The 25,893-nt window shown below is 45.4% G+C and overlaps 1 protein-coding gene across 6 annotated transcripts in view; it reads left to right on the top strand.

Moving 5' to 3' along the window:
- The first annotated feature begins 8,667 nt into the window (after positions 1-8,667).
- Positions 8,668-25,893, top strand: part of IL1RAP (interleukin 1 receptor accessory protein) — a 46,989-nt gene continuing 29,763 nt past the window's right edge. Inside the window, exons 1-2 of one of the 6 annotated variants that reach the window (XM_054074269.1) lie at positions 8,668-8,828; positions 23,981-24,048. In XM_054074269.1, the coding sequence (XP_053930244.1) occupies positions 23,982-24,048 (67 nt within the window). In that variant the 5' untranslated portion in view covers positions 8,668-8,828; position 23,981. Of the gene's footprint in view, positions 8,829-8,940; positions 9,098-19,264; positions 19,304-23,977; positions 24,049-25,893 lie in introns of those variants that run through there. The other 5 variants (XM_054074273.1, XM_054074270.1, XM_054074274.1 and 2 more) reach the window with 5 other exon arrangements.

The following is a 25,893-nucleotide window of genomic DNA, read 5'->3' as shown; positions in this document are numbered from 1 at the left end:
CCAGACAAGGCTGCATGAAGTGATGTAGGAGACAGATTAGAAGTATAAAAAGGGAAGTCAGTGGGAGTCAAAATCAGGTAAACAATCAACATCCACCACAATATTGGTCCCATCAGCTGAAACCAACTTCCTCCACACTCTGATTGATGAAATACACTTGAATACAATATTTTTTCTTGCCTAAATGACCAGCTCTAAGCATGAGCTCCACACATTGTTGCTTTCTTCGTTCAGCTGGTCAGGAAAGAAAAGATAATTACAGAATATTTGTTTAGTAACTGTCTGGCTCTATTTTGGAGTTTTCTTCTGGTGGTAACAAATGCAACTCCATTATGTCATTTATCATGTGAACAGTCAGGTTGAGGAACATTTTAAATCAGGAACTATTTTGGTTTGCATGAGAAATAACCCCACAGAATAACTGACAGCATGTGTGAGCAGAAAAATTCCATGCCTGAAAATGATAGGTTAGGTGATTTTACTGTATAAAAAACTTAAGGAAATGTATTTTCACCAGCGGAGCAGAGCATTCATGGGGAAGGAAAGAGTTGCATCCCCATATTTATCCTCACAAGGAAGTCCAGATTGCAAGTTATTTAACTTGTTTGCTAGGAGACATTGGTTTTCTGTTACATTTTCTACTATCAACTATTGCAAGGTAGAACTTTTATTTATATCTTGAACATGCTAAAAATGATACCTGACTAAACTTGACTTAAGTACAGATGAAATTGGTTGTAATTATTTCTCAGGTATGGCAAAAGCAGGAAAGTGGAGCTAAGGAAAAGCACAGGCCAGACGTTACACAGAGATATGCAGAGCAATGGGGAGTCATAGCTCTGGTCCAAAGACTTCCCTCCCCATAAACCCACCTCTGCATCAGAAACGTTAAATTCCCCATATTATACTTTAGCACCAGGTACACGACTTTTTCCTGACTTGAGATGGCCCAAAGCAATGCACTTCTCCGTTGGGGTGGTACATCACATGTATTCCCTATGCTGTGGACAGATCACATTCTTGGTGAACCTGAGCATGAGCTGGGAAACAGTGGCTAGGAGCACACAGCCATTATGAGAACAAACTGGAAAGTTCCTCTAGGGGTATTTTCAACCTCAAAATAATTTGCTAACTGATTGCATAACTGTGGGTTGAGAAACTTGTCTGAAGTGACTGGTCAAAGAAAAAAAACATCCATTTAATTAGGTACCCTCCCTGTAATAGTGGAACAGAAGTTGTTTGAAAATACTTTGGGTAATATGTTGAAGACTGTAGGTGAATAATAATAGCAACGCCTTTTTTTCCAGAAATATGAAAGTCATAAAAATATGGTTTAGAAGGACCAAAACTATTTATAAACTGAAGAAGAATTCAGTGAAGAGTTCTGACTAAAAAGGAGTGGAGGGAAGAATTTTAATGTGCTTGAAATAGAAGTCAAATCTTAAAGAAAAAAATGCAAATCTGAAGTATTTTAAATGATTTTTTTAAAAAGTTGAGTAGCTCAGACAGGAGAGGACACCTTTTGTTTCAGATCAGGTGAAGATTCCATATTTACCTGGATAAGAAGTGTTGCTTTGAAATGTCCTGTACCTTCAGCCTTCTGAGGATGGGAAGAGGACTTCAGTTCACCCAGGATCTTTCATTCATGCTTTACTCAAAGAAATAATAATACAAAGGTATTTAACTGAAAAAATAATAAAGTTCCCAGGGGCACTGACTTCCATCACAGGGTTTATTGTACATTTCCTTTAGGCCAATTACTCTCTTCAGAAGTTTCTCTGGCATATTATGAAGACTAAGTGTTAAACCTGGGAGGCTGTTTAACTTGCAGCCTATCGAGCACATCTTTACATCTCTGGTTAACGACTTGTGAACTTCATTGTCAGATGCTGCTTTGCGACTTTGCATTTCCCAGTTGATGGCTCTCTGCCATGAGCCGAGCAACTGCTGGGGTTCGAGGGTGCCTGTCGCCCTTGTGAAATTCAAGTTCATTCTTTTTCTGCTCCCCTCGCTTTCTCCCTGCAAATTTATGACTTGCTAACAAATGTGTTGCTCTTGATTCCCTCCTCTTCAGTGATCTTTAAGATCTCTCATTTCATAAGGAAGAGGCAGGTGGGTGATCTGCTTCCAAAAAAAAGTTTCCATAAGCGTGGCTTGTGTCTTAAGGCTGCCTATACATCTACCCAATTTCTGTTGACTTAATTTAGTCTTTTTTTTTTTGTCAAATTACATAGCAGTAATTAACTGCCCTAACCTAAGTGTTTTCCTCAAGGTGCCCACATTACTGTGAGAGCTGTGGGTTGTGGTACCCACACATGCAGGCAGTATTCTTTCATCATCCTTTATACAAATTGAATACTTCCTGTGCTAATCTTTACAGCTGTTCTCCAAATACCATCTGCAATTAATGAAATATTCCTGTGGCTCACCCATTCCTTCAAAAACCCATGCTCATGCTTGAAATACCCTAGGAGGCTAATAACTTTTATTGCAAATAAAATTTTGGCTTAATCCCTCTTCCTGCTACAGGAAAGAGAATAATCTTAAGGCCTTCTGATTTTCCCTTGGAGATAGATGTGGACACCCAGGACCAGAAGTTACCAAGAGCATCACTGAGTTCTGCCCTCTGCTTTCACGGAGCTCATGATGACATTTATAATCATACCAATTTCCATTTAAAAATGGATCAATCTGTTAGGTTATTTTACCCCTTCTTCATCCGTCAGGAGGCTACTTCAGAAGCTTTCTTCCCTGGTGCTTCAGGAGGTAATGGTAAAGGGGTGGGGTTGACCTTTAGCAGAAGCCACCCACATCTAAGCAGCATCTCTGCTGTGACACAGTGTCTGCAAGGCTAGTGTGTCCCCCTGCTCCTGCCACCTGTGCTGGTCCACTGCAGCTGAATGGGGCTGCATTGCGCTGATCTGGCACCCAGGAAATCAATAGCAGTTGGATGGGAGGAATTACAGCACATTCCTCGTAATTGGGCAAATGCAAATTTATTACTCCAAAGTCTTCTCTAATGTAAATCCAGTGAGGTCAATGGAGTTAGAGCAAAACTGGTCATTCTGCTTCATTATGTTCATTTTTATAATGATGGATAACAGCTATTGAGAGAAGGAATTTTCAAATGCCTGGAAATACACTAACCTGGGAAACGAGCTGTAAGGAAACCAGGAATCACTCCTTGTGCAGATGGGTATACAGCCTAACCACAGCTCTCAAATGTCACCAAAAACTTTCACCAGCACGAACAGCTACAGCTCCATCATTAGAGCACTGTTTAGCAGAGGGTCCTGCCCTTTGGTTAAAACACACCAGCCTGTTATGGAGGAATTCCCAATTTTGGCAAGTAACGGCACCTCCCTACATCAAGGCCTTGCTAACCTACAGCTGCCTTCTCCAGGGACTGTGTAAGTTTTTCTTCAGTTTCTTGAGTTTGCTCCTAAAATCTTCTGTTGCTTGAGTAACCTTTCTAAGAATTATATAAAAGGATTGTTTTCCTTAAGAAATTCTTAACTGCACAGGTAAACCGAGACTCTAAAGGTTAATGTTGCTTCATCACTGCTGAAGTGAAATAAAAGATTTAAAAGGCCATTCTGCAGAATGATCCTGCATTTTTAGGGGGAAAAAAGAGAAAGTTATTGATTATTATTATTATTTGATTTTTTGAAATGTGCTAATGGAATTTTTTTCATTTAACAGACCTGATGTTTTATTTTTTTTCTGCAACCATTGGAGTTCATCACAGGACAGATATGCAGAAAAACTGGGGTTAGTTCAGAAAAAAAGACTATTGAGAAGACTACTAAAGCATCAAAACATCTACATAAACTTATGTCAAGGCAGGGAGAGCTTTTACAATTAGGTAGAACAAACCCAGGATGCATTAAGGCTTTTCCTGCTTTCTTAGAATCTTTTAATCGGCTCCATTTACCCAGGAAAGACAATGTGTTACTTTAGTGCCTTTTCCCTTTGCAATGGTGTCAGCAAACCATCAGCCAGAGAAGCAACGTGTCTGAAAACAACTCGAGAGACCATTCTGTATAGAAATACCCAGCAGCAGGGAATTGCCTAGATGAGCAAGGCTGTATTGAGACTATCCAGCTTTATTAATCTGTTGACAGTCTGCTGCTTCTCACTGGCATCAGTGAGCAAGCGAGGTAAGCTGCAGCTAATTAATGCCCAGGCTAGATGCTTTCTTCAAAGATGTTTAAGACAGATGCTGGTTTTGTGCAACCGAAATGCCAATCCAGTTTGAGTGTCCCTGCAAATCTCATGGTCAGGCAATTTATACATATTTGGTATGTTTGAATATGTTGTGCAGAAGGATGTTCAGGCATCCTAAACACAAACTGTGTCCAAGATGTGCGTACTTGTGGGTCAGATACTTGCCAAAAGTTGAAGCCTTCGGCAGGATGAAAAGATGTTCCTCTCCATTGCTGATTTAAAATAGTTTTAGCTTGTATGAAACACAGACTCATAGGACTGGAAAATATTTCTGGCCTTAGGCTGTATCAAAACATTTGTGACAGAGATTTGAATGGACTTAGGTGCAAGTCATGTAAGGTCAAGTTTCCACTTGAGAACCATTTGCATTAGCAGTCCTACCACACGGTAACACGGAGGAAGAGACACTAACAATATTTAGCACATGAACATGGACAACAGCTATTTGCTACATCCTCAGGAATAAAAGTAGATGAACACATAACGAAACTGTGCTTCCAATCCCGTCTTGCTGTGCGGGGTTTTTATAGAGGTTCACACAACACGCCTCACTGGGGAGCGAGATGGTTTGAAGTCTAGTTAGGATATAGTCATCACGGCAAAGAAAACACAACCTTAGTCAGTCTCACGTGACACAGATATAACAGCAACTCCTCCTGCGTTTTGGTGAATGAGTATACCTGCCTGAAAGTCGTGCGTACCCACATAGCCAGGCACGAGTTCCTTACTGGAAAATGGTCCCAGCAGAAAATGTTCAGCCATTACACTCAAGTAGATAACCTCAGCTTCCTTGACAGAAGCAGATGGGAGGTCCATGTGCTGCTATGCTAGAAATACCTGTCAATCACTTGCTTCTTCTATGTCCTGTATTTTAGGTTATCAGGCGTGCTCTTCTCAATGCCAGTTAAAACGTAGGTGTAAAACACAGAAGGCACGTTCATTTATAACTACTCAGACTATAATTATATGTAGTCTAGGGCTTGTTTCTTGAACTAGGAAGGAGGAAAAATGGGTTAGGTGGGTGTGAGTAAATCAACAAGCAGGAACATGTCTTTTAGAGGTTATGAAACTACCTTATCTCCCAGTATCGGAAATGCTGGTTAAGAAAAAACAAATCATAAAACTATGTGCGGGCTGAGAGCTGGGACATCTACAAAAGAATTGGGAACTGACAAGGGAATAGTAACAAGTTTCTTATCCAGCCTGGAAACTTACCATTGTAAGCAAAAAAAAAAGGAAGAGAATATGAGATCACCACTACAGCTTATTTGCAGAAAAATAAATGCAATCTTGGAATTAACAGGTGAGATATTTCAGTGAGAAACAGGGACTTTAATGTCATTGTATGAAGCATCAGTGAGACCTCCTCCCATTTAATACTATAACTACCATTTGTCATCCATATGCACTTTAAGATTAATTGAAACCAGAGCAGATGGAGGGAAGAGGTCTGAGGTGAATTGAGAGTCATTTAGGAAAGATGATTGAAAAGCCAGTTCTGTGTAGCTCGAGGGCAAAAGGAGGTAAGAACAATCTCCACAGAAATACCTTAGTAAGGAGCGGTGAGCAAAACAGCTACTGAAATAAGAGCTGATGCAGGTCCTAAAATACGTGGGAACAAACCCGTGATGGAAATGACACAAAGGTTCCCAACAGTCAGGGACATGGACAATCTGGCAGAATCTCCCAGAAAGAGTAATAGGCAGAAAACACAAACTTGTTTTAAGTTGGAGCATGGTCCTTTTCTGAAAAGGACTATAAACCATATTGTGCCTGATACGGCAGAGAACTGGACTGTATGATGCAGGTTCCTCCTGTGCTTCTAGCTCTAAATTGCCTAATTGGAATAGAACAGCAGCAAACCAAGGCCTTTGGCTACTTGTTACAGGAGATTTGTGGAATATTTTCACAGCAGTCACAATGCCAGCAGTTCCAGTGTTCTGGCTAAACACCAACACATTCCTCTGCTATTTAAGTCCCGCCCATAGTTTCACTTAGTAATGCTACTCTTCACTCCCTGCCTGCCCAAAAATTGTAGCACAATGCTGCTTTTTTTGTGCTTTAAAAATGTTTTCTATTTACTCAATTGCTCTTCAAACTGTAGTATAATTCACTCCAGGGTGCAACTGTATTGCATTTTAACCTGCACAGAAAGAGCATGCACAAATGCGGAGAGAGGATGGGAGAAAAAATAGCAATACAAAAATAATCCTTATGACAGCACTGAGCCCAAGTGAGCAATATTATCCTTATTTTACAGAAGGGAATTGCTGATTCTTTTATCTATATGCAAAAAGAGTTTGAAAATTTTCCCATGAAAATACCATAAGCAGGTGTGGTTTCAGGCTTTGCTATCACCCATAGTCTTGAAACCATCTCTGGAAACTTGGTCTTGAACCTTAACTCATCAGCCTTTCAATGAAATCTAAAGTCGAATTTTGGCTTTCCATCAAAATCAGAGAAAATTGATGACACTAGCCTAAAGATCCTAATTTTCACTGTCAGGCTAGAACTTTGGAAGAGTAAGAATCTCCCTGGCTGTATGTGTCGATGACTGTTAACCTGTATTACCAGTATTGCAACAGTGCCTGTATCCTCTCAAACAAGAATAATGACATGTCCTATCCCAAATCTGTATCTATGGATGGCAGATATTATGTTGAACAAGGTATCATTATTATTATTAATTCTTCTAATGATCTTCAGAGTAGCTGAGCTACTCCCACAGCTGCAGTAAATATCACTTCTAAAATATGCAATCCTTTTGTTACTTCATCTTCTATGAAAAAAGTGGACTGTAGTGTTTCAACAGAAAATTTTAAGCACATACTCTGTAAGTATGTTGGAAAATAGAGCTCACAATAGAGCCTGGATATTCCAGTTTTGTCTGTATTCAGTAATGCAGCTGAGTATATGGATACCTAAGTAGCTCCAGACAAGATAGCTTGGATCCTGAATCTGTACAGGTAGCATGGAGCAAAACATGGACTAATCTGCCCTAAGACTGGGAAAATTTAGTCTACACAGAGCACTACCTTAACAAGTTACTTTAATACTTGGATTGATTTGGGTTAGAGATGGCTTGAGTAGAGCTGACTCTTAGCACAAGCCAAGTATGCATATTTTCAAGGGCATTCACCGTCAGGACACGAAAGCTGCTGAGATAAGAAACTTTCTGCCTAATTTTGCTGTGCCAGAGCTCTGGGAAGGGAAGGGGAAAGAGGTGCAGAGCAAGAGCTACTCCTGCCAGAACAGGAGGAAGAGTGCTGGCCTCCCATCGCAGGCCTTCGCACCATGTGGCATGATCAGGCTATGGCCACTTTTTCTCAGAGTAAGGGGAACTTCAGGTGTGCCCTTGATGAGCTGGGGTGGGCTGACAAGGACAAGGACCTCCTTTCACAGCTGCAGATGTGTGTGCAATGTTACCTCACACAGTCTCGTGGAGAAGATGGTGGGAGATGTGCTAGTGGTGGCTGTGGAAGGTTGCATCAGGTACAGCTGGCCCTGCTCTCCAGGACAGGTTTGTTGCAGAGGAGCATCATGGTGCAGAGTGGAATTTGCTCTCCTAGATATCCTGGAGCCACATCCCAAAGATAACAACTGAAATCTTGAACTCAGTCCAATGTGGATGCGGTGTTGTAGCCAACAATGCTAAAAAGTGCTGCAGCACTTCGAGCTGATAGGAGTTTCCTTAGCACTAAAGGCTTCAGGTCAGGACATCTTTCTTTGCTGTCAGGCTGCCAAGAGGTGACAAAAGCACAACTGAGGCCCGGTCCCCGCCAGGGTGGACAGCCTGAGAGGAGAGGGAGCTTTCCTCCTTGCTTGGGGCGAGGGCAATCCTGCACCACGGGCTGCGCTGATTATGGCTTTGCCACATTCTCCGGGAGAAGGTGCCAGCCCAAATTTCTGCAGATTCTGAAGACTAGAAGAGGACTCGCTGTTATGTCTCTTGGAGTGCTTTCCAGGTGCCTGCTCTTGATCCATCAACCAATTCAGCCTCACCGGGGCTGCACCCGCGTCAGCAACACTGCAAAAAGGTGTCACTCCTGCGGGACGCGATGGCCTCGCAGCGCCCGGGGCAGTGCCAAGGCTCCGGCCAACGAGCCCTCCCGGCGCACCGCGGAGGGGACACGGGGAAACTTTGCTTTCCTGGGGGACGAGAGACCTGCAGAGAGCGGAGGGGACTGCAGCGTCCTTAGGGATGGCTCCAAAGGCTCCAGATGTCCCTCGGCCACCCCGGGGACGCCGCGCTGACTCGAGGCAGCCGCCAGCCTGCCTCCCCCTCTCCTGCCGGCAGCTTCCAGGGCGGCTCAGGCCAGGAGAGGGAGCCGCGGCCCGCGCTTAGCCTGCCCCCCCCCCCCCGGCAGGACCCCGCCAGCCGCGAGGGGGACGCGGAGGCAGCCCCACCGCCCCCCAGCTCGGGCTCCCCAGTGCCGCCGCCGCCGCCCCCCCGGCAGCGCCCGGGGCCGGGGAAGCCTCCCCGTGCGCGCAAGGGGCGGGGCGGGGGCGGGGGGACGCGCACCCGGGAAGAGGAGACGGGGAGGAGGAAGAAGGAGAGGAGGAGAGCGCGGGTTGCGGGACGTGGCTGCGCGCGTCCCGAGGTAAACCGCGGCGTGGGGAGCGGGACACGCGCGGGCGAGGGGGCTGCGGGCGAGGGGGCTGCGGGCCCCCCGGGCGGCGAACTCGCCTGCGCTCGGGAGGGAAAGTTTCTCGCGGAGGAGGCGGTTTCCAGCCCCGCTTGTGCGTGGGGGGGAGGCGGGAGGTGTCGGCACGGCAGCCCCCGCGTGTCGGGGAGAAAAAAGGAAGAAGTGACGCTCGGGAGACCCCGAGGAGCCTTCGCGGCGCCCCCGGACGGAGCCGCCTCTGCACGGTGAGAGCGAACGTGCGCGGTTGCCTCCAGCCCCGACAGCGAGCGGCGGAGCGAGGAGGCGAACGGGCGCTGCCCGGGCTGCCGCCGGGGTGCCCTGGTTCGGGGGGCGCGGCCGGGGTCCCCCCGCAGCCGCTCGAGGGCAGGTCCGGGCCGCGGGAGCGCGGGTGCCGGGCTCTGCCGCCTCTGCAGCCGCGCTGACCGGCATGCGGAGCGGTTCGCTTAAATTCCCCTCCTTTGGGCCATGGGAATGTGGATATTCCTAGGAAAAGCGCTCCGTGGACTGACGAACGTAACTTGAAATTTCATCCGCGTTGCAAATGCGTGAGCCGCTGATACCTGTTCTTCTCCGCTGTCAAACGCATCTTGGTGATGGAAGGGGGTAGAGGAGGCGGTCAGACTTAAACCGCATCGGGAAAATAAAGTGGAAGCGGCACATCCGAGAAAACAGCCTGGAAGCGATTAGATGCCGGCAGCAAGATGCCTTTTGCTATGTGTTTGCTGGGGTCAGCTACCCCCTTATGTGGAACATTTTAGGGGGATATCTGGATGAAAACGGGATGGTGGGAACGCTTTCCTGAAAAGGAAGGAGGAGGGAGAGGCTGTCGGGGTCCCAGTGCTTTAGGGGGCCCTTTTCTCTGCCACTTCCCTTCCTTACAGTGTCAGTGGTTGTTCCTCAGCCTTGGGCTGGTTTCTCGAAGTGTGTCTGTTCAGTGCTTGGCACAGCAGGAACCTGATCTCGGGGCCTTAAGATGTTACTGTGAAGTGGGTTATAAAGGCACTCTTAAATGCATATTGTCTCCATCCTAGCCTCTGCTTTGTGAATAGCTGGTTATAATGGCCAGATAAAATTCTGGTTTCTTTTACAGATCTTCTGTTCTTATAAAATGATAGCTTTTTGTTCTTTGGCTTTGTTGTCCTAGGAAATGCATTTTACTTCTGGACATGAGAAACTGCAGCAAACTCCATATCGTTTTTAAAAAATTTATTTGCTACGGAATTGAAAAGTACTGTTTTCCAGACACTGCAGTTTTTAACTGTGGCCGCTCTTGGGAAAGCAGGACTGTCACTAAACTTACACTTCCATACACAGAAGGATTGTGGGGTATTATTTATTAACTGTGCTGTGGAGAGTCCATATCTCATAACTTAGAAGGCCGTTAATAACAGGTTGCTTTTGGCAGCTCAGGAAGATTTACTTGCTGTCTCGTGTTCCTTGCAGGAAAAGGCTCTCCAGTTTGCATGGAGAGCACCAATCCAGTCTAAAGGCATTTTGGTGGGAGTGCTTGGTGCTGGAAGGGTCCTGCTTTCTGCCTCCATTGTCCACGTGGCTGTGGTGAGCAGGGAAGGGGAAGCAGAGAGAAAAGTTCTTTAAGTCAGTGCAGAGTTGTTTGTGTCTCTGGGAACACCGCGTCTGTAGGAGCAGTTAAGGAAGGAATAACACGAGTTGTGGAGAGTAAGTATGTGAGGATGTGGGGTGATGGAAGCCTGTTAGGGTACTGGAATGATCAGGAAACATTAAGCTGGGAAGGTGGGAAATGCTACGTTGAGATGAAGAAGAGAACCGTGGAGTGGGAGGGTGCTTCACAGTGCCTCTGTGCAAGGCAGAACTACATGCGCACAGCTCTCTGACTTTCTATATCTCTGGGTGTAGCTTGAGTTCAAAGTGTCTGTGTATTACAAGGGAAGAACTGTGTTTGCTCAAGTCTGCCCCTTTTTGGTCCCTCCAGGGTCTGTGAAGAAAAACTTGTGTCTGAACACCTCAGGGCTCTCTCCTTCCAAACCTCTGGGGCTCTATGTGGGTATCCTGCATCTGAGCATTAGTCAGTGCGCAGCAGGGATAGTGGTCTGGGCCTCAGCGGGCTCGTAGCCAGGGGAAGGTAGTGCTACCTCAGAGCGTCTCACAGCAAAACAGGTAAGAGAGATTTCAGAGAACTGGGAGAGTGGAGTGAGATTTGGTGCCTGTATACATGGAGGGATGGGGAATGCCTCCTTGCTGGCCCCAGTGCTGTAATTTTGTGGTCTGAAATATACACGTAAGAAGGAGGAGGCAGAGAGAGTTTGTCCCAGCTTTATTCATTCAAGACCTGCATGCCAGATTGCCAGCACTGGGGAAGAAGCATTTCACTCCTTCAGAATAAGAGGCAAGAACGTGTTTTTGTTTCTTCCTCTCCCTTATTGCTATGTTAGGATTTTTTATTTGGTTATTTTGGCAGGAACAAGATCCATATTCCTTTCCTCACTTCTCCTGGGTCCCCTACTGTTGTCTAATGTACTCCCATTTCAGCAAGACTCTGACTTGCAGAAACTTTCCATGAAGATAATACGTGTTGTGGGATGGGAGAGGAGGTGTCTGAGGTTCCCTCAGACCACACATTGTGTTGGGCAGGTGGACAGTTAGGAAGATTCTAATCAGCATGCGAATGCATTCACATATCATATGTGTATCGAACATCTATGGTGTCTGGTCTTTCTTTTTATTACACAGCAGTGGGGGATGCTTTGGGCATAAAAATAGATGTATGGAAAAGCCTATATAAGCTGAGATCTGTGAACAGTGCCATGTTATCTGGGAACTGAAATGCTTTCTACACCAGAACTCACAGTTCAGACATTGCTTGCTCTCCCACTTTTTCCTCTGCCTTTCTCTTGACACAGCTCATGGATCTCACTGTCACTGTAAGCAGAGCCAAGAGTTGTCTCCTGTGTGCTGCCAGGCTGATGCAGCCCAGCCGCTGGCATCTCTGTACCCGGTGGGTGAGAGCTAGTCCTCCTCCAGCTATTTGAGGGGGGCTAGTTGCAGTGCAGAAGGAAGGCAAAGCTGAGTATCATGTTTGCCACACTTGAGCTGATCTCTCGTGCCAGCTCTGCAGCCTGGGTAGAACTTGGGTGCCCGCATTCAGTTGGGTTTCTTTTCCTCCAGTGTTTGTAACTGCTTTGTTCTGCTCTGCCATCAGCAAAATGTAAGGTTGAGATTCAGTCACTGCTAAACTAGAACAAAACAGCTGCTTCTGCTTCATTTAGGATCCTTTGCCCCCGCCCCATGTTTTCACAAAGCAGAAGGCTAATCTCATGTTTCTCAGCTGCAATGTTGTTATGTGTAGGGCTTTTACATGTGACTGAGCTACATATACACTCGGATAGAGTGCAAAAAGGAAACTGGTTTGGGGAAATTAGTTCAAATGGTGCCTACACTTTTGGGAATTTCAGCCTTAGCCAGCGTGCTTGCTACCTGCAGCCTCAAAGGTCCCAGTGAGACACATGCCCAGATCATGATATTCATAAATTCAGAGTCTTATTTGATAGAAAATAAAATACAGGAACATAAATGTGTAAGTGTACGTATTTTGTTATAGGGTTCCTTAAAAATAGTTACTGGTAAAACAGAATTTCTGCTACAAATGAATCATATCTTTTGACAGTCCTTTGTTAATTTAACAACTCTCAGATTCATCAAATGAGAGCTGTGTTCCCAAGAATTCCTTTGACACAGATTTCCCCCAAGTCTGGACAATTATCCAATTACAATATTAAGAAAATTACAGCAAAGAACTTATTAAAAATAGAAGACTCTGACAGTGTTCGGGAAAGAGAAGGAAAGAGTGCGAGAGTGCGAAATCTTTGTTTCCTCGAACAAGGAAGATGGGGAGAACTAATACTTGTCCTTAACTTTGCAGCGAGTGGAGTCAAGTTCTGGTGTTGGGTTTGGGCCTCCTTTTCTCCGCTGTCTTTGGGGCAAAGAATAAGAGCTTGCTGAGAGTTCTGGACTGAATCAGGGCAGTGGTAGGTGGCCCCTTCTCCTAGGAGCATTAGGGAGGTGCCACAGGGCCATTACCTTGGCAATCCTACCCAGAGCAGGGTCACCAAGAGCTGCAAGCCAGCAGGGTTGTGTGGGCACAAGCTGGGAGTTCTGTGTTACAGCCTGGAATGTTTTACGTTAGCTTGGTGTGCAGCTCCTCAGATAGCTTTGTTGTGAAAGGCAAAGATACAGCATGAATCACACACTTGCACAAATACTTCAGAAGCCTCTTCAGGTTTACTAAGCTGAGGTGTTGTTAGGATTAGAAGAGTTCTTTAAAAATGTGAGTTTTAATACCTCTCTGTGTCTTTAACTAGAAAAGCTGCTGTGTGGGTTTTGGGTTTGTTTTCTTCTGGTTTTGCTTAATCCCTTCCATGACTGAAATAAAAGTGTAATGGAATATCTCGACTCTCTTAGGCCTGATCCTGTCCACTCATAGGGATGTGCTCTTTTCAGATGTTCAGAGAATGATTCTTTTATTCACAAGTTGATCAAATATATAAGCTTGCAAAACCATGACCTAAATGTTTATCCTTAGTGCTGACAGGATGCTGTGGAGCTGTTTAACTGTGTATTTATAACCATTATGCTGCTTGGCGAGAAAGATAGGACATTTTCCTCTCAGAGGGATTTTTTGCTCTTTTCTTTTTGCCTTTTTTTGCCTGTGATTTGTGGTTACAGTTGCCTTCATAATTTTACCTTTTGTCCTAGATGTAAATAAAGAGCTAATTACAGTTAATCTTGGTGCAAAGGAATGAAATTTTTAAGGAGTGAAAAATAACTCCCATCTGTTAGGTTTGCAGTAGCGTTTTGGGGTTTGCCTCCTACTCGTAAGGAAGCCAAAACTTATCCTGCTCAATTTAAACTTTTCCTTGCAATATTTAAACTAGATTTTTAATCATTTAAAAAACAAACAGAAATGGAAATAGCTTTTCAAAGTGTGTTTGGCCATGTTCTTAATGTGCTGGTTGCTAAAACCTGAACGGCTCTGTCATATTCCTACCAAAACGAGTTGAAATCTTGCTACCAGATTCTATAGGAAGAGGTTTGAGACCTTATTCTGGATAAGCATCTATTTTTCATAGTAATATATTGCGTTTCTGTGTTTCTTACCTGCTGGGGCTCCATGTGCCCAGCCAACCAGCTCCAAAATGCCTTGTTTCAAGGGAACTGCTGTTTAAGTAGTTACTAGTTTGGCTCAGAACCCAAGTTTTACGTGGTGGCTGTGTGGTATGCTTAGCCCCATCAACTACAGTGACTGCTGAGCTCAGGAAGTTAATCTACACTTCTCACTCATATGTTATCTTTCATCTCAGCATCTCTAAGCACTTCAGAGACACTAAGTTGCTCAGCTGTGATGTGAGGTGGGGAGAGGCTATTATAAATGTAGCTAGGGAAACAGAGGCATAGATTTTGGAAGCCTTTACTAATGTGTTCACTTCAGAGAATAGCCATTTAGAAGTTCTCTGATGCCCGATTATCCGGGAGGCACTACAATTTGTCATGCAGTACAATTGGTGATTGATGCCTCTGTAAGTTTCATGTGGATTAACCAGAAAATCATATTGCTACCGTAAACTAGTAGACTGTTTTAAAATCTTCAACCTTAGAGACTTACAGGAGCATAGTAAATGGCAGTGGCAGGAGCCTGAATTTCTAGCTGTTCTTTTCCCCGAGGTTAGCCCTATTGCAAAAAACCAAATCTCACAAGGAACCAAAAGTAAAACAACCTCACCTCCATCCCACTGTGGTTACATCCAGGATCTCACCTACATAAATTTATCAGTAATCTGTTGATTCAAAGCTCTGGAATCTGCAGAAAATACTTATTCTGACAGTAAGAGCCGTAGAAATTCAGTCTAATACAAGTAATTGGATTTGTTCTGTTGAGAAATAGCTGCCTACCCCCTCTTCCTTCAAGTACACGCATCTCCCAGCCCTTGTTTATAAGGAGAAATCAGGATAATGGGAGAAGGATGTATGGGTTGCTGCCCAGCATGATAACATTGGCAGACTGTGAAGGGCTTGTAGGGCACCCAGCCTCTTTGAATGAGCACAGATGTGCTGCTGGATCTCAAAATGTGTTGCTCTAGCAAATTGTGCTGGTTATGGTTGAGCCAAACAGGGCTGATCTTTTGGGATAACTGAAGGATGGGCAAAACTCAGACTCCACTGGAGTAGCATCCCCATGCACTGTTTTTCCCCCTCATCCATTCTCCTGCCAAAAATAGCTGCTGTCTCGGTGCATTTCCCTCTCTCCACCTTCATTGTTCTCTCTCGTGTGGACTTCAGGGAGACTGCTTAATTCTGGCTCCTTGGCAGGTTGCGCATGTGCACACACAGATACTCCTGACCCAAGGCCATGGAGAGGTGGAAATGCTTTTCTCCAGGTTTGTGTCCTGCTCTGTTGCACAGGGGAGCTGCATCTTGGCATTTGAGCCCTGCTGAATAACCCTGGGTTGTGGCTACCCAGGAAGGCAATGTTTTCCCCTTTCTAAGCTTTTTCCTCTCTTTGCCTGCCAGGTGCAATGACTCTGTAGTTATTGACAAGAAGTGTCAAAGAGCAAGAGGGAAATTCAACCCAGCTTTCCGAAGACACTCAGTGATTGCTTCCTCTCAACGTTCCAGCCCAGAGCAAGGGTTAGTGCAGATTTTGGAATATGAAGGCATCCACTTCCTGGCATTGGAAATGCTCAGAAATGAAAATTTTGGACACTTTTCAGTTTTTTGGCCCTTGCAGCAGGATTTTAACACATAGCAGTATTTTCCTCCTGTCACTACTCTTTGTAGCCTTTGAAAATGTCAGCAGCGCATATATTGCCTTTTGTTTGTCATTCAGCTGAAGAAATGAATTCATTGCCCTCATGAGATCAATCATATTCCCTCCAAATAATTAATATTGATGACAATCAGAGCATACTGCTGTCTGTAGCTCCCTCTCAGCCTTCCCACTGTGTAGGTACTGTGGGTCACAGAACAGACCTTCTCAGAGGAGGCTTCTTGACTTGAATTTTGGGTTCCATTGTTTGAAGGTTGAATTTAAAGCTGCACTGATGGGGTCAGTGTAGGCAAAGCCCGAGCAAATTTCCTGTGATGGTGCAATCTAATATTTGCAGAAGGAAATGTTAGAGACATGGGGAGCAAATGTGATACACGTAACGTGGCAAAGATTGTCTTGTTCTGTTTCTCTTTTTGTCCTTTATGTCTGTCTGTACCCAGATTTTTCTAATCCACTTTGCAGAGCGCAGCTGTGCTGTGCTGACCAGGAAGGTGAAGGCATGTAGAAGAAAGTTTCTCGGTCCAGGAGGACCAAATGTGTGGGATGGATATGTGGGGGGCTATGGGAGGGCTGGAAGGACTTCTGGAGAACTGCTTTTAAGTGGGAGGTTGTCCTGTGAGAGATAGGTAGCTCTTAGGCTTTCAGAGCCTTTGCTGTTCCTTTTTCTGTTGTTTTAAATTTTGCATCTTCAGGTCTTATTCATGATGTAGCTGGCAGCAAGGGCTTGAACTTAAGAAAATAAACTCTTGGAGCATTTTTTTGAGAATGAGCGCCCATTGCAGCTACTGCTCAGCAGAGCTGGGTGCAGCCCCTCTTGTGCTGGTGGAGATAGGCAGTGGGTGTGTAGAGCACTGGCTGTGCTATGCTGAGCTTGTGAGGAGAAACCTCGCCTGGGAAAGCTGCTCTGGCATTCAAGAGTCCCAGGCCGGTCCTGCAAAGGGCAGTAAGCCCAGCTGGTAAACCTGCTCAAGTTTGCATTCTGTTCTCTGGATTTAGAGACTTGGGCTGAACGAGCTGGAGGTTGCTTCTGTGCAACCTGTTACACAATGTGGGTATACTGCTATGTCCACAGGGACAGTGGAATGACCTCTTAGAGTGGGCAATGGAGTTACTGACATCTAAAAGCCATTAAGAAGATTAGGAGGCAGAATGTGTAAATTAAATGCTCATTCTTGGATGTCTTCAGGTGCTCCATGAGAGCTAATCGGGACACTTCCAGTGAGGAAGGGATCTCACTCTGGATTCCTTATCCTCAGGTCTTTGAGCCATGTTGGTTGTAGATTTCTTTTTTCTGTGCAAAGATTAGTTTGACAGTTTATTTTCTGGTAGCACAGTACATGGCTATTTCTCAGAGCTCTCCTTTCACTATAACATCACCATCCAAAATAGAAGCATTGTGTCTGGCTTCATGGAAGGTCTCAGCTCTCTTTGAAGCTCTGTTGGAAGCTTTTCATTCCCTGGCTATTCAGACTTAAAAAATAGACTATCTTGGCTGGATACCTTTTGCTTGAGCACAGAAGTGCTGTTGTAGATTGGTGTTTGAACTGCTCGCTGGCCAGCATGTGTGCATTTGTAATCCATGCTGTTTGATTTCATAGCTGTGGCTCAACCTGCCCCTCTGCAGCCCACTCCACAGATCTCTCGGTGATAGTCCCAACTGTTTATTTGTCTTGTCCAGGTGTGCATGTATTTAGGAGAGGTGACAGATTTTTTAAGTAGTTTATTTTAAATGTATGAAATACAGTGTGCTCTGCCTGCTAAAGAGCTACCAGACTATAATCAGCGGCACCCTGGGCTCCAGCAGAGCAGTGTGCAAGATCTGTAGCATTTCTGCTTTGCCAAGCCCTGAGAGGACCCCAGGAGAACTGAAGAGGAAAGGAGGGGATACCGACTTTCTTCAGATCTACTTTAAAGCCCCCCACATTTCTCTCCACGCATCTAGACTGTGCTTTTTTGCTTTTCTCTTGAGAGGGAGAAATATCTTCTTCCTCTGAATTCTGATTATTAGTGTTAAATCTGTCGAGCCAAAAGGATGCCAGGGGGTGGTATCTAAATGCCAACAGGAGATCACAAACTCCCTGCCTGACAGTCGCCTCCATGTCCCAAACATTGGCACCAGCAGAGGCAAATCTTGCACTATCAAGGAAGCTCCCAGAAATGACTCACTGTTAATGAACATTTCCCTACTTTTCTCCGAGCCCCTGAGCTCGAGGTGGGGCTGCTGCCTGCGCTGCCCTTGGGAGCTCTTGGTACTCTTTGAAGGTCGCCCTTGCTCCTGTAGTTTGTGTTGCTGTATTGAAGGAGAAATAGCTTGGGACCACCTCCCTCAGTGATCTTTGGAGTGACACACTGCTGGGTTTGTTCATCCCCATGTCGGGGATTTAGTAAAAAGCCAGTAGACTGGAGCCTTTGGCTTGGAGATGCAATACACAAGGCCAGGAAGAGGCAGCAAATGGAGCTACCCTAGATGCCTGCTGTCATGTCCTCAGCTGGCAAAGAGCTGACTGAGCCACTGACATTGAAACTTGTTTCCAGGTTTTCTCGTTTTCTTTTCCTTCCTGCCTTTTCTGTGTTCTTGTTAGGCCTGGGTTTAAAACTGCGTGTGAGTGCTGCATCTCACCGGTGCCAGGAGCCCGAGCTTGCAGGTCCTGTGTGATGGTGGCCAGCTTTGGCCAAGGAAGACAGAAGATGCTTTGTGCTACTGACAGTGGAGACCTCTCATCGGCGCAGCTTTCCATCTGACTCCCACTAGTTTCATTTTTGTTTTTTTTCCTTCTGCAAATCAAGTGTTTAATATTTGCTGTGATTTTAGCTAGTGACAAAGTTTCAATCTGCTCAAATATAAATGTTTTCTTTGGTTTTAGTGATATAAATTGTTTTTATGATAGAAACATCCTAGAACAAAATCCTTTCAGCCCCTTCTATTGTCAGGCGTGTGATAGCCTGGTGAGTGCAGCAACCCTAGGAAAAGTGAGACTTTAGCATTGATCTCCGCTTCTTGCCTTGGATCTGTCACCATTAGATGCGCTCTCTGGATCGGGCTGCACTGACCACTCCACGGTATCCCTGACTGTGGGCCAGATTTCAGCCCTGCCTTATTCCTGCTGAACTGTGCCTGTCTGGTAGGGAACTGTTGCCAAGACAAATTGGGCTCCCTGCCCTTAGGAGAGATGTGACTGTTTTTCTGAGGACAGAGTTGGGGGCCCTTTGATCAGTGTGTGCATGTTTGAAGTGATGAGTGTGGCGTAGCATGCACGAAAGCAGGGAAAGTGCTCTGAGCTGCTTATGGCTTTCATCATCAAATTGCTGCCAGTTTCCTCCCCATTACTTTTCTGGAAGCCTTCTGGGTAGGAAAACGTAAATTAACCTGCTGATTCCTTCTGGGGAGAAAAGGCTGGACTTCTGAAACCCGTTGCCTGTCTTTCTACCTATGTCTCTGGAGATTTCAGTGTACCACTATGTTGCTTGGGAGGGCTGTCCACAGGACCAGCCAGCTCAGTCCAGGTGTGGCTCTTGATTTGAGCAGGGTGCAAGAGGAAATGCCAGTGCTGTAGTAAAGGGCGGTACCGCGCAGTGCCCATACGGCCTCCGGAGGAGAGGCAGGGTCAGAGAGGTTCTGCACAAATCCTGGGTAAGTGGCACCAAGATGGTTTATGCTACAGTAATTCCCCCCTTTGTCTGACTTACTCCTGCACATACTGAAAAGCAAGTGTTTCCTGGAGGGATGAAGGGCCTTTTCCCACTTTCCATTAGTGTTTTTGCTATTACTTTCCTGCAGCTGCTTTTGCAGGCTACCCTTTGTCTGCCTTTTGGATTCTTTGAATTTACTTGGACTGTACATCTATTTTCCCCATGCGAAAACCCAGCAGAATCTCACTGAACAGCCTTTTCCGATGCTTCTGCATATGATGATGCGGGGACCCGGGGCTCGTAGGCATGCAGTGACGCGGGAGCAGGGGAGCGATGCCCCTGTCCTGAGCACCAGCCCCACTTTGCAGCCCATCAGCCTTCAGCCCCACGTGGCACAGAAGCATAGCTTTTCCTAAGCTTGCCTACCCTGTTTTCTTGCTATCCTTCATGTGTCTGCATCCCTTTTCCTGAGCCCGGTCCTGTGCTATTGAAGGCTTTTGATTCAGAGGGCCTAGGGACAGAATTGCAGAAAGAAAATAATTTGTAGGACCTGCTTTGGCCAGTGTTATTTTTTTTCCTCTTTCTGAAGCTGTTTTATTTTAAATGCCCTTTCAGCCAGAGCACTTAGGGGCAAGGTTTTGAAGGGGCTTTTGTTCTGTGTGCCAAAGCGTGACTTCTCAGTGAAAAGCAAAAAACCTGTCAGCTCTCCCCAGGTGCCTGTGTTTAGGAGGGACAAAGGCATTTTCTTGGAAAATGCATCATTGTTCTGTAGAATTGGTACAGTGTCTTTGAGAATAGGTGTACAGTATTTACTTTGAGTGCAGCTGTCTTCATTAATTGTTTGACATCTGTCTTGGATTTTATAATCGTTTGGAATGTATGTACGCTTTGCAGGGTCCATGCTGCTAAAAGCAGAAGCGAACAATTCCTTGCCTGTATCTGTTTGGGAAGGATGTTCTATTAAAAGGTATTTTATATGAAAATATTAATGTGTTTTCTGACATAAAAGGCCACTGCTAGCCGGTATCAAATGAAAACCCAAAACTTCCTACTACCTCTGTTTTTAAGACAAGAGGCATCTCCATGACTGTCCCCCCCACCCCCCAGTCCCCACCCCACCTTTCTTTGCTCCCCAGTAGACAGAACCTGAAAGTTTGAAGAAGAAAATGCTCGGGAATGAAAAGGAAGCAATTTTTGATTTGGAACAAAATGAACATTTTAATTAAGTTCCTCGAAAAGAATTCTAGGAACAGCAGTGATGGTTTGTTTTCCCTAACCACTCTGTGAATTATTATTATTAAAATGTTAATTTATGGAGACATTAAGAACACTTCAGAGTATATTGGTCTCGTGAGAAGTTCCTGGAGCGCTGAGGCTGTATCAGAGCTCTCCAGCCTTCTTCTGGTTGCTCTGATTACCTGCATTCTAGCTGTGATGTGATTTCTGAGCTGGTACGCTCTTCTGCTCTCTGAGTTTATTCCTGGCTCCCTTCATTGTTTGCTTTTTTATTTTATTAGCTTGTGTATTAGAGGTGAGGTCTGTGACCTTTTTGGGTGGAGATAGTTGTGTGAACCCCTCAGCTACAGCCTGGGGTTTGCACTCTCTGACCTCTGGCTCCTTTGACTGCAGCCAGAGATGCTGTTGTTTCAGTGCAGTGATATCGAATTGTGCAAGTAGTTAATCAGACACGGCTGGAATTGCATCATTTACAGGCAAAGTGGCAACATGCTTTCTGATGCGATGAAACAAAGACGCAGGTTGCTGGAAAAGGTTGAGAAAACTCTTCTCTTCGTGGTAAAACCAGGGTGGGTTGTAGTCCTGTAGCCTCAAGTTCTTAAGGCATTGCAAAACCCACCTTCTCTCTTCATGACTGAATGGATGCAATGCTCTTTTCCTGCTGTCACTGGCAGAGTCATGTTATCTTCCCCGAGGAGAAATGATGACATTGTGTAACCACAGGACTGCTGTGGGAAGACCCTTCTTTTTGGGGTTTATCATGAATGCAGGCCATTTAAAGCAAAGCATTCTAGTTCTAACACCACTAATACATAAGAACCAGTCCCTGCGCTGTGTTGGTCGTACAAACCATCAGATCCTGTGGCATTAATTGAATTTTGTTTTTTTTTAAATAATCGCGTGTCACAGGACTGCAGAAGCCATCCTGCCCTACAGTCCTATTTATCTTCTTTGTTGTGCATGCGAGCTCTCCATTTCTTTACTCTTCCTTCATCTCAGCTGACAAATACAGTCGTGGTCAGGGCATCCAGGAAGCTGCGACGGACCGTGACTCTGTGTATGTTCCTCACACTGCTCCTTGTATTTTGTATAGAGTGAGAGCAATCAGGGCTGTGGTCAACTGAGTCCTATTCCCATAATGGAGAAATTGCTGTAATCTGACAGACTCTGTGTCCGTCTCTCTGCACTGATAAGATCTCTGGAGAGCCTGGAAAGAACGAGGACTAAATTGTGCTGTGTAGAGCTTCTGATTTTTCAGCTGTGTAGAGCAAAACCAAAGAATTTTTCTACTAGCAGGCAGAGTATTTTAGATACGTTGCTTGTGGGAACAGAGACCCAGTGGCTCTTTGAGACAGTTGAAAGGAGCATGCTCTTATGAGCACATTTAATGGCTGTAAATATTAGCTCACTGCAGAGTTCATGTATCACTGAGTGAAATGTAGTAGTTTATTTTGGCCTTGGACCACCTAAATGGCCTTGCTTTAAACCAAAGAAACTCATCCAAAGTCAAAAGTTGTTCCTGCCTACTTCAGGGCTGAATTTAGTCCAATTTGTGAAAAACGCAGGGGAGAGTCACTGGAAAAAAGGGTGAGTTAGGATAGACTGTGCATTTATCTAATGACAAATGGTGAGGGAACCGTGAGGGATCTTTATTATGGGGATGATTCCCCCAACTGTTTACACTCCCTCTCTTCCAGCATCTGAATTCCCCAAAGTTCATAAATTCCTACCAGAAGTGCAAGGTGTTGGTTTTCTCTGGCCAATCTGATAGCATAAAGATGTTTTATCTTTCTCCAGTGTTTCCAGAGGATAGGCATACTTAATTTTGTTTCCTCCCTATGGTTGTAGATGGCAATAGAGAAGGGTTTGATTAGCAGTTGGCATTTCAGTTTGGATGAAGGAAGTAGGGGACAACCAGCCCTCCCAGATGGACCCAAGGGAAGAAAACTCATCATCTTCCTGGCTTCTTGCCCATTTCTGAGGGCCTTATGGCTTCCAAGGCAGTCTGCAGCCCTTTGCATGGACTATTTAGGGAAGAACAGGCTTGCTCCAAAGTTTCTTTGTCTCTTCCAGATGAGCCCAGCAGAGGGAAAGCATCGTACAAAGGCTTTTCAGATGCAAGCATTGAAAGGGAAGAATTCAATATCCGCTGCTGGATTTTGAGTAGTACAGTTCAGACATGGCATTCTTGTTAATCTCTGCAATCTGTGCAATCTTAGGTGCTCTGCTTATGCTTAAAGCCTTTCTGTGTAAAACGTATATTAAGGACAGGTTTATGAGGAGAACATGTTTAAGGGAGCTCTGTGGCTTCTCTCCTTGCTCTTTTAGCCCACGCTGATGGAGCAGATTTCCCTGTCATCTCATGAGCACACTACTGTCAGTATCACCATGCTCATTACTGTATCTGCCCGGCAGAGCTGAGATGCTTTGATGAAGTTCAGCCTTTTAACCATCTCTTCTCCCTTTGTGAGCTGACAGCACCCAGGAATATCAAATGCAACCTTTGCCCCATTAATGAGAGCATCTAGTAAATGTCAGCTTTCATGACTACCAGCTTATAAGTTGCATCCTCGAAAACCTAGAAACATGGGGAAATTTCATTCTGGTGTGTGAGCAGCTCTGAGAGCTGAATGTCGGGTACCAGAGCAGGCAGCAAGGGAATCTCTGGCAGTGTACATTTATCTCAAATTACAGGAAATTGTGCAGGAATGGAGGGATCTGGGACTGCTTTCTGCCTATCGGTGCTGCTTTGAAAGTGCAAACCTTTGTTCAGATAATTTCCAGAAAGTGTACAAACCTGGCACTTGTTTACTCCTGACAGGTGGCTGATCCAAGGAGGGTTTGACATGAAAAAGCTGGAGCCTTGTCCTGCCTTGATCTGCCTGCAGGAATGGGGTGAAGCAGTCAGGACTCTGGCAGCCGGCCTCTTTGCAGGTCGCCAGGCAGACCTTGTAAATTTGGACTGCACTGACGTGATCATTGCGCCAAACTCCAATACACTATCAGTGATAATGTGCTTCCGCCGCCAGCTCGCCATTGCGAGTGCTTTGTGCATTCATTCTTGGAAACAAGCAGAATTATGTCTTGGCAAAGGACCTTGGTTTTGAGAGTCAAAGCTTGGGATTTCTAGCCTGCAGGCACCTACTTTACTGCCTGGGCTAGCAGATACAGACTGCTCAGTGACTAAAGTCAATGAGCTGGGCTGTCCTCTTTCTGAGCCATTGCCTGCCAGGTGTGGAGCGCTCATGCAACTGCCTGCAGGCAGAATGATGCTGCTGTACAGATGCTGTTCTTCAAGAATCTTGATGAAATAAACGAAAAAATATACCAGAACCTTGAGGTGGTCAGGGGAACAGGCACCTACACTCAGAGTTTAAAAATCATCTGCAATGGTGAAGTATTGTAAAATACCAGAAACTATATGTATGCTTTGTCTCAGCAGGATGAAGATGGTCGGTGCCCTTCTGGTTACACTCTGGCTATGCATGGTCACCCTTGGCAGCAGCTCAGGTAAGGATGTGGCACACAGCGTACCTTCTCCCTTATCATGGGAAGAGTTGGTCTGAGGCCAGAGAAAGAAAACTGGCCACAGTGATTTTTCAGGTGTTTACAGTATTCCTGGATTCAATGGTCGTGTGTAAACTATTATACTTTGGCAAGATGTACAAACATGATTTTAATTCTTTGTCAGTATTGTCTAATGTTCATGTACAGAGGCTATGAATGTGGTGTAAACAGGTACATTAGCAAATAGCAATAAGCACCAGCTCGACCTAAAAGTGCTTTTCAAATTCAGGTCCATATTGTTATTCTTCTGCAAGGGGTGAAACCAGGGCTCAGCACATGGTGCTGACTTGTCAATGAGTTGTGAGCAGGACCTGTGCTTGAACCTGAACTCTGCTCTTCCTGGTTGGATCTGGGGGGGGTTAAAATTACAGTGTTCAGATTCTGACTCATGCCTCAGCAATGTAAGGGGAGAGAGGGACTTCTTGAGTAAGAGGAGCTCTCATACCCATCTCACTGAGTCACTTTCCTGACAGGAAATATGTTGTCATGCTCGCAGCTCCTCTGGCACACATTCAGCCCAGCTCTTGTGAAGAGGCAGATTGTGTGTGTCTCGGCTCCGGACTTCCTATTTGGGGGTGGAAGAAGACAGCATGATTTGCAGGAGGCGAGGGGGAAGGAGGTGGGAGGGAAGAACAGGCGCTGGGTTTACAGGAGGAGATGTTCAGAAATAAGGGCTGTGCAGTGGATTGACAAGTTCCCCGACCTACCCCTCTCCATGAACCCTTGCCCTTCTGCAGCTCTGGGAAACAAGCAGTTATAATACACTGAGCAAATGAACAACTCTTGTATCACGCTAAATTATGGGGGTCAGATTTACAAAACGCATCTCAGCAGGGCTCATCTTAGTGCAGGCTTCATCACAGAGGCTGAAGGCTGAGAGGCTCTTCTCCTTGAGTTGTCCGGGGGCTGCGAGCATTCAGAGTGGGCTGTAGTCTTCAGTAGGGGATGTCTCATCTTGGCTAACAGGGGCCTGGTGGAAGTGCTGAGCAATGGAGAAAGAGCAAAGGGGAAAGAATATGTGACTCAAGTGTCCTCTGCTAAGCCATAGGTAGAGTAAGAGTGCCTGGGGAGGGACCCAGTGACACGAATCGCCACTGCTCACTGGGAAAATCCCTGCTTTACATGTGCTTCTGGACGTGCTGTTCTGCTCTGCACCAACGCAATATCCTTCTCCTGCTGAGGCAGCATTGTGTCACCCCACATGCAGTCATCTTGAGCTTTTTCAGAGATGGGAGGTAGATGCAATTGAATCAAGATTGCCCAGGAAATGTTAGGGCAACTGTGAAAGCTGAGACTGTCAGCTAGAAGCTCTGAATTGAGTACCTTGGCATTTGGGTTACACAGGCTCGTGCCAATTGGTCTGACAGAATCCTCCATGCATTTCTATGAGATATTTAGTGCTTTTTAAATACCCATCCTTTAGCAGAGTTTTTTTTTTTGTAAAAAACGGTTGGAGTCCTTGTAGAGTGCTGCAAGAACATGAGTCAAAGGGTGATGCAAAGGTGAACATGTCAAAAGGTGATGCATGGGACAAGTGAACAGTTGAAATACGTTTCTTCTGCAAATCCACTGCAGTGCATGTGTTTAATTTTCTGCAGGTCTGTGGTTGACAGACCCACTCTTCAGTTCAGAACTCCTTTCTTGTTCCATGGATGCCATAAACCACTTCAGGCTGTCAAAATGTCTTTTGTTATTCATGACAGGCTTGGATGGCTGTTTGTACTTGGATGGAGGGGCAGCCGTCTGTGCAGCCCTCTGTTACACTGTGGGGTTTCTTGGGACCGGCAC

This window comes from Cuculus canorus, chromosome 9 (assembly GCF_017976375.1).
Source record: "Cuculus canorus isolate bCucCan1 chromosome 9, bCucCan1.pri, whole genome shotgun sequence".
In the NCBI taxonomy this organism is placed as follows: domain Eukaryota; kingdom Metazoa; phylum Chordata; class Aves; order Cuculiformes; family Cuculidae; genus Cuculus; species Cuculus canorus.
This window is presented reverse-complemented; position numbering and strand designations above follow the sequence as displayed.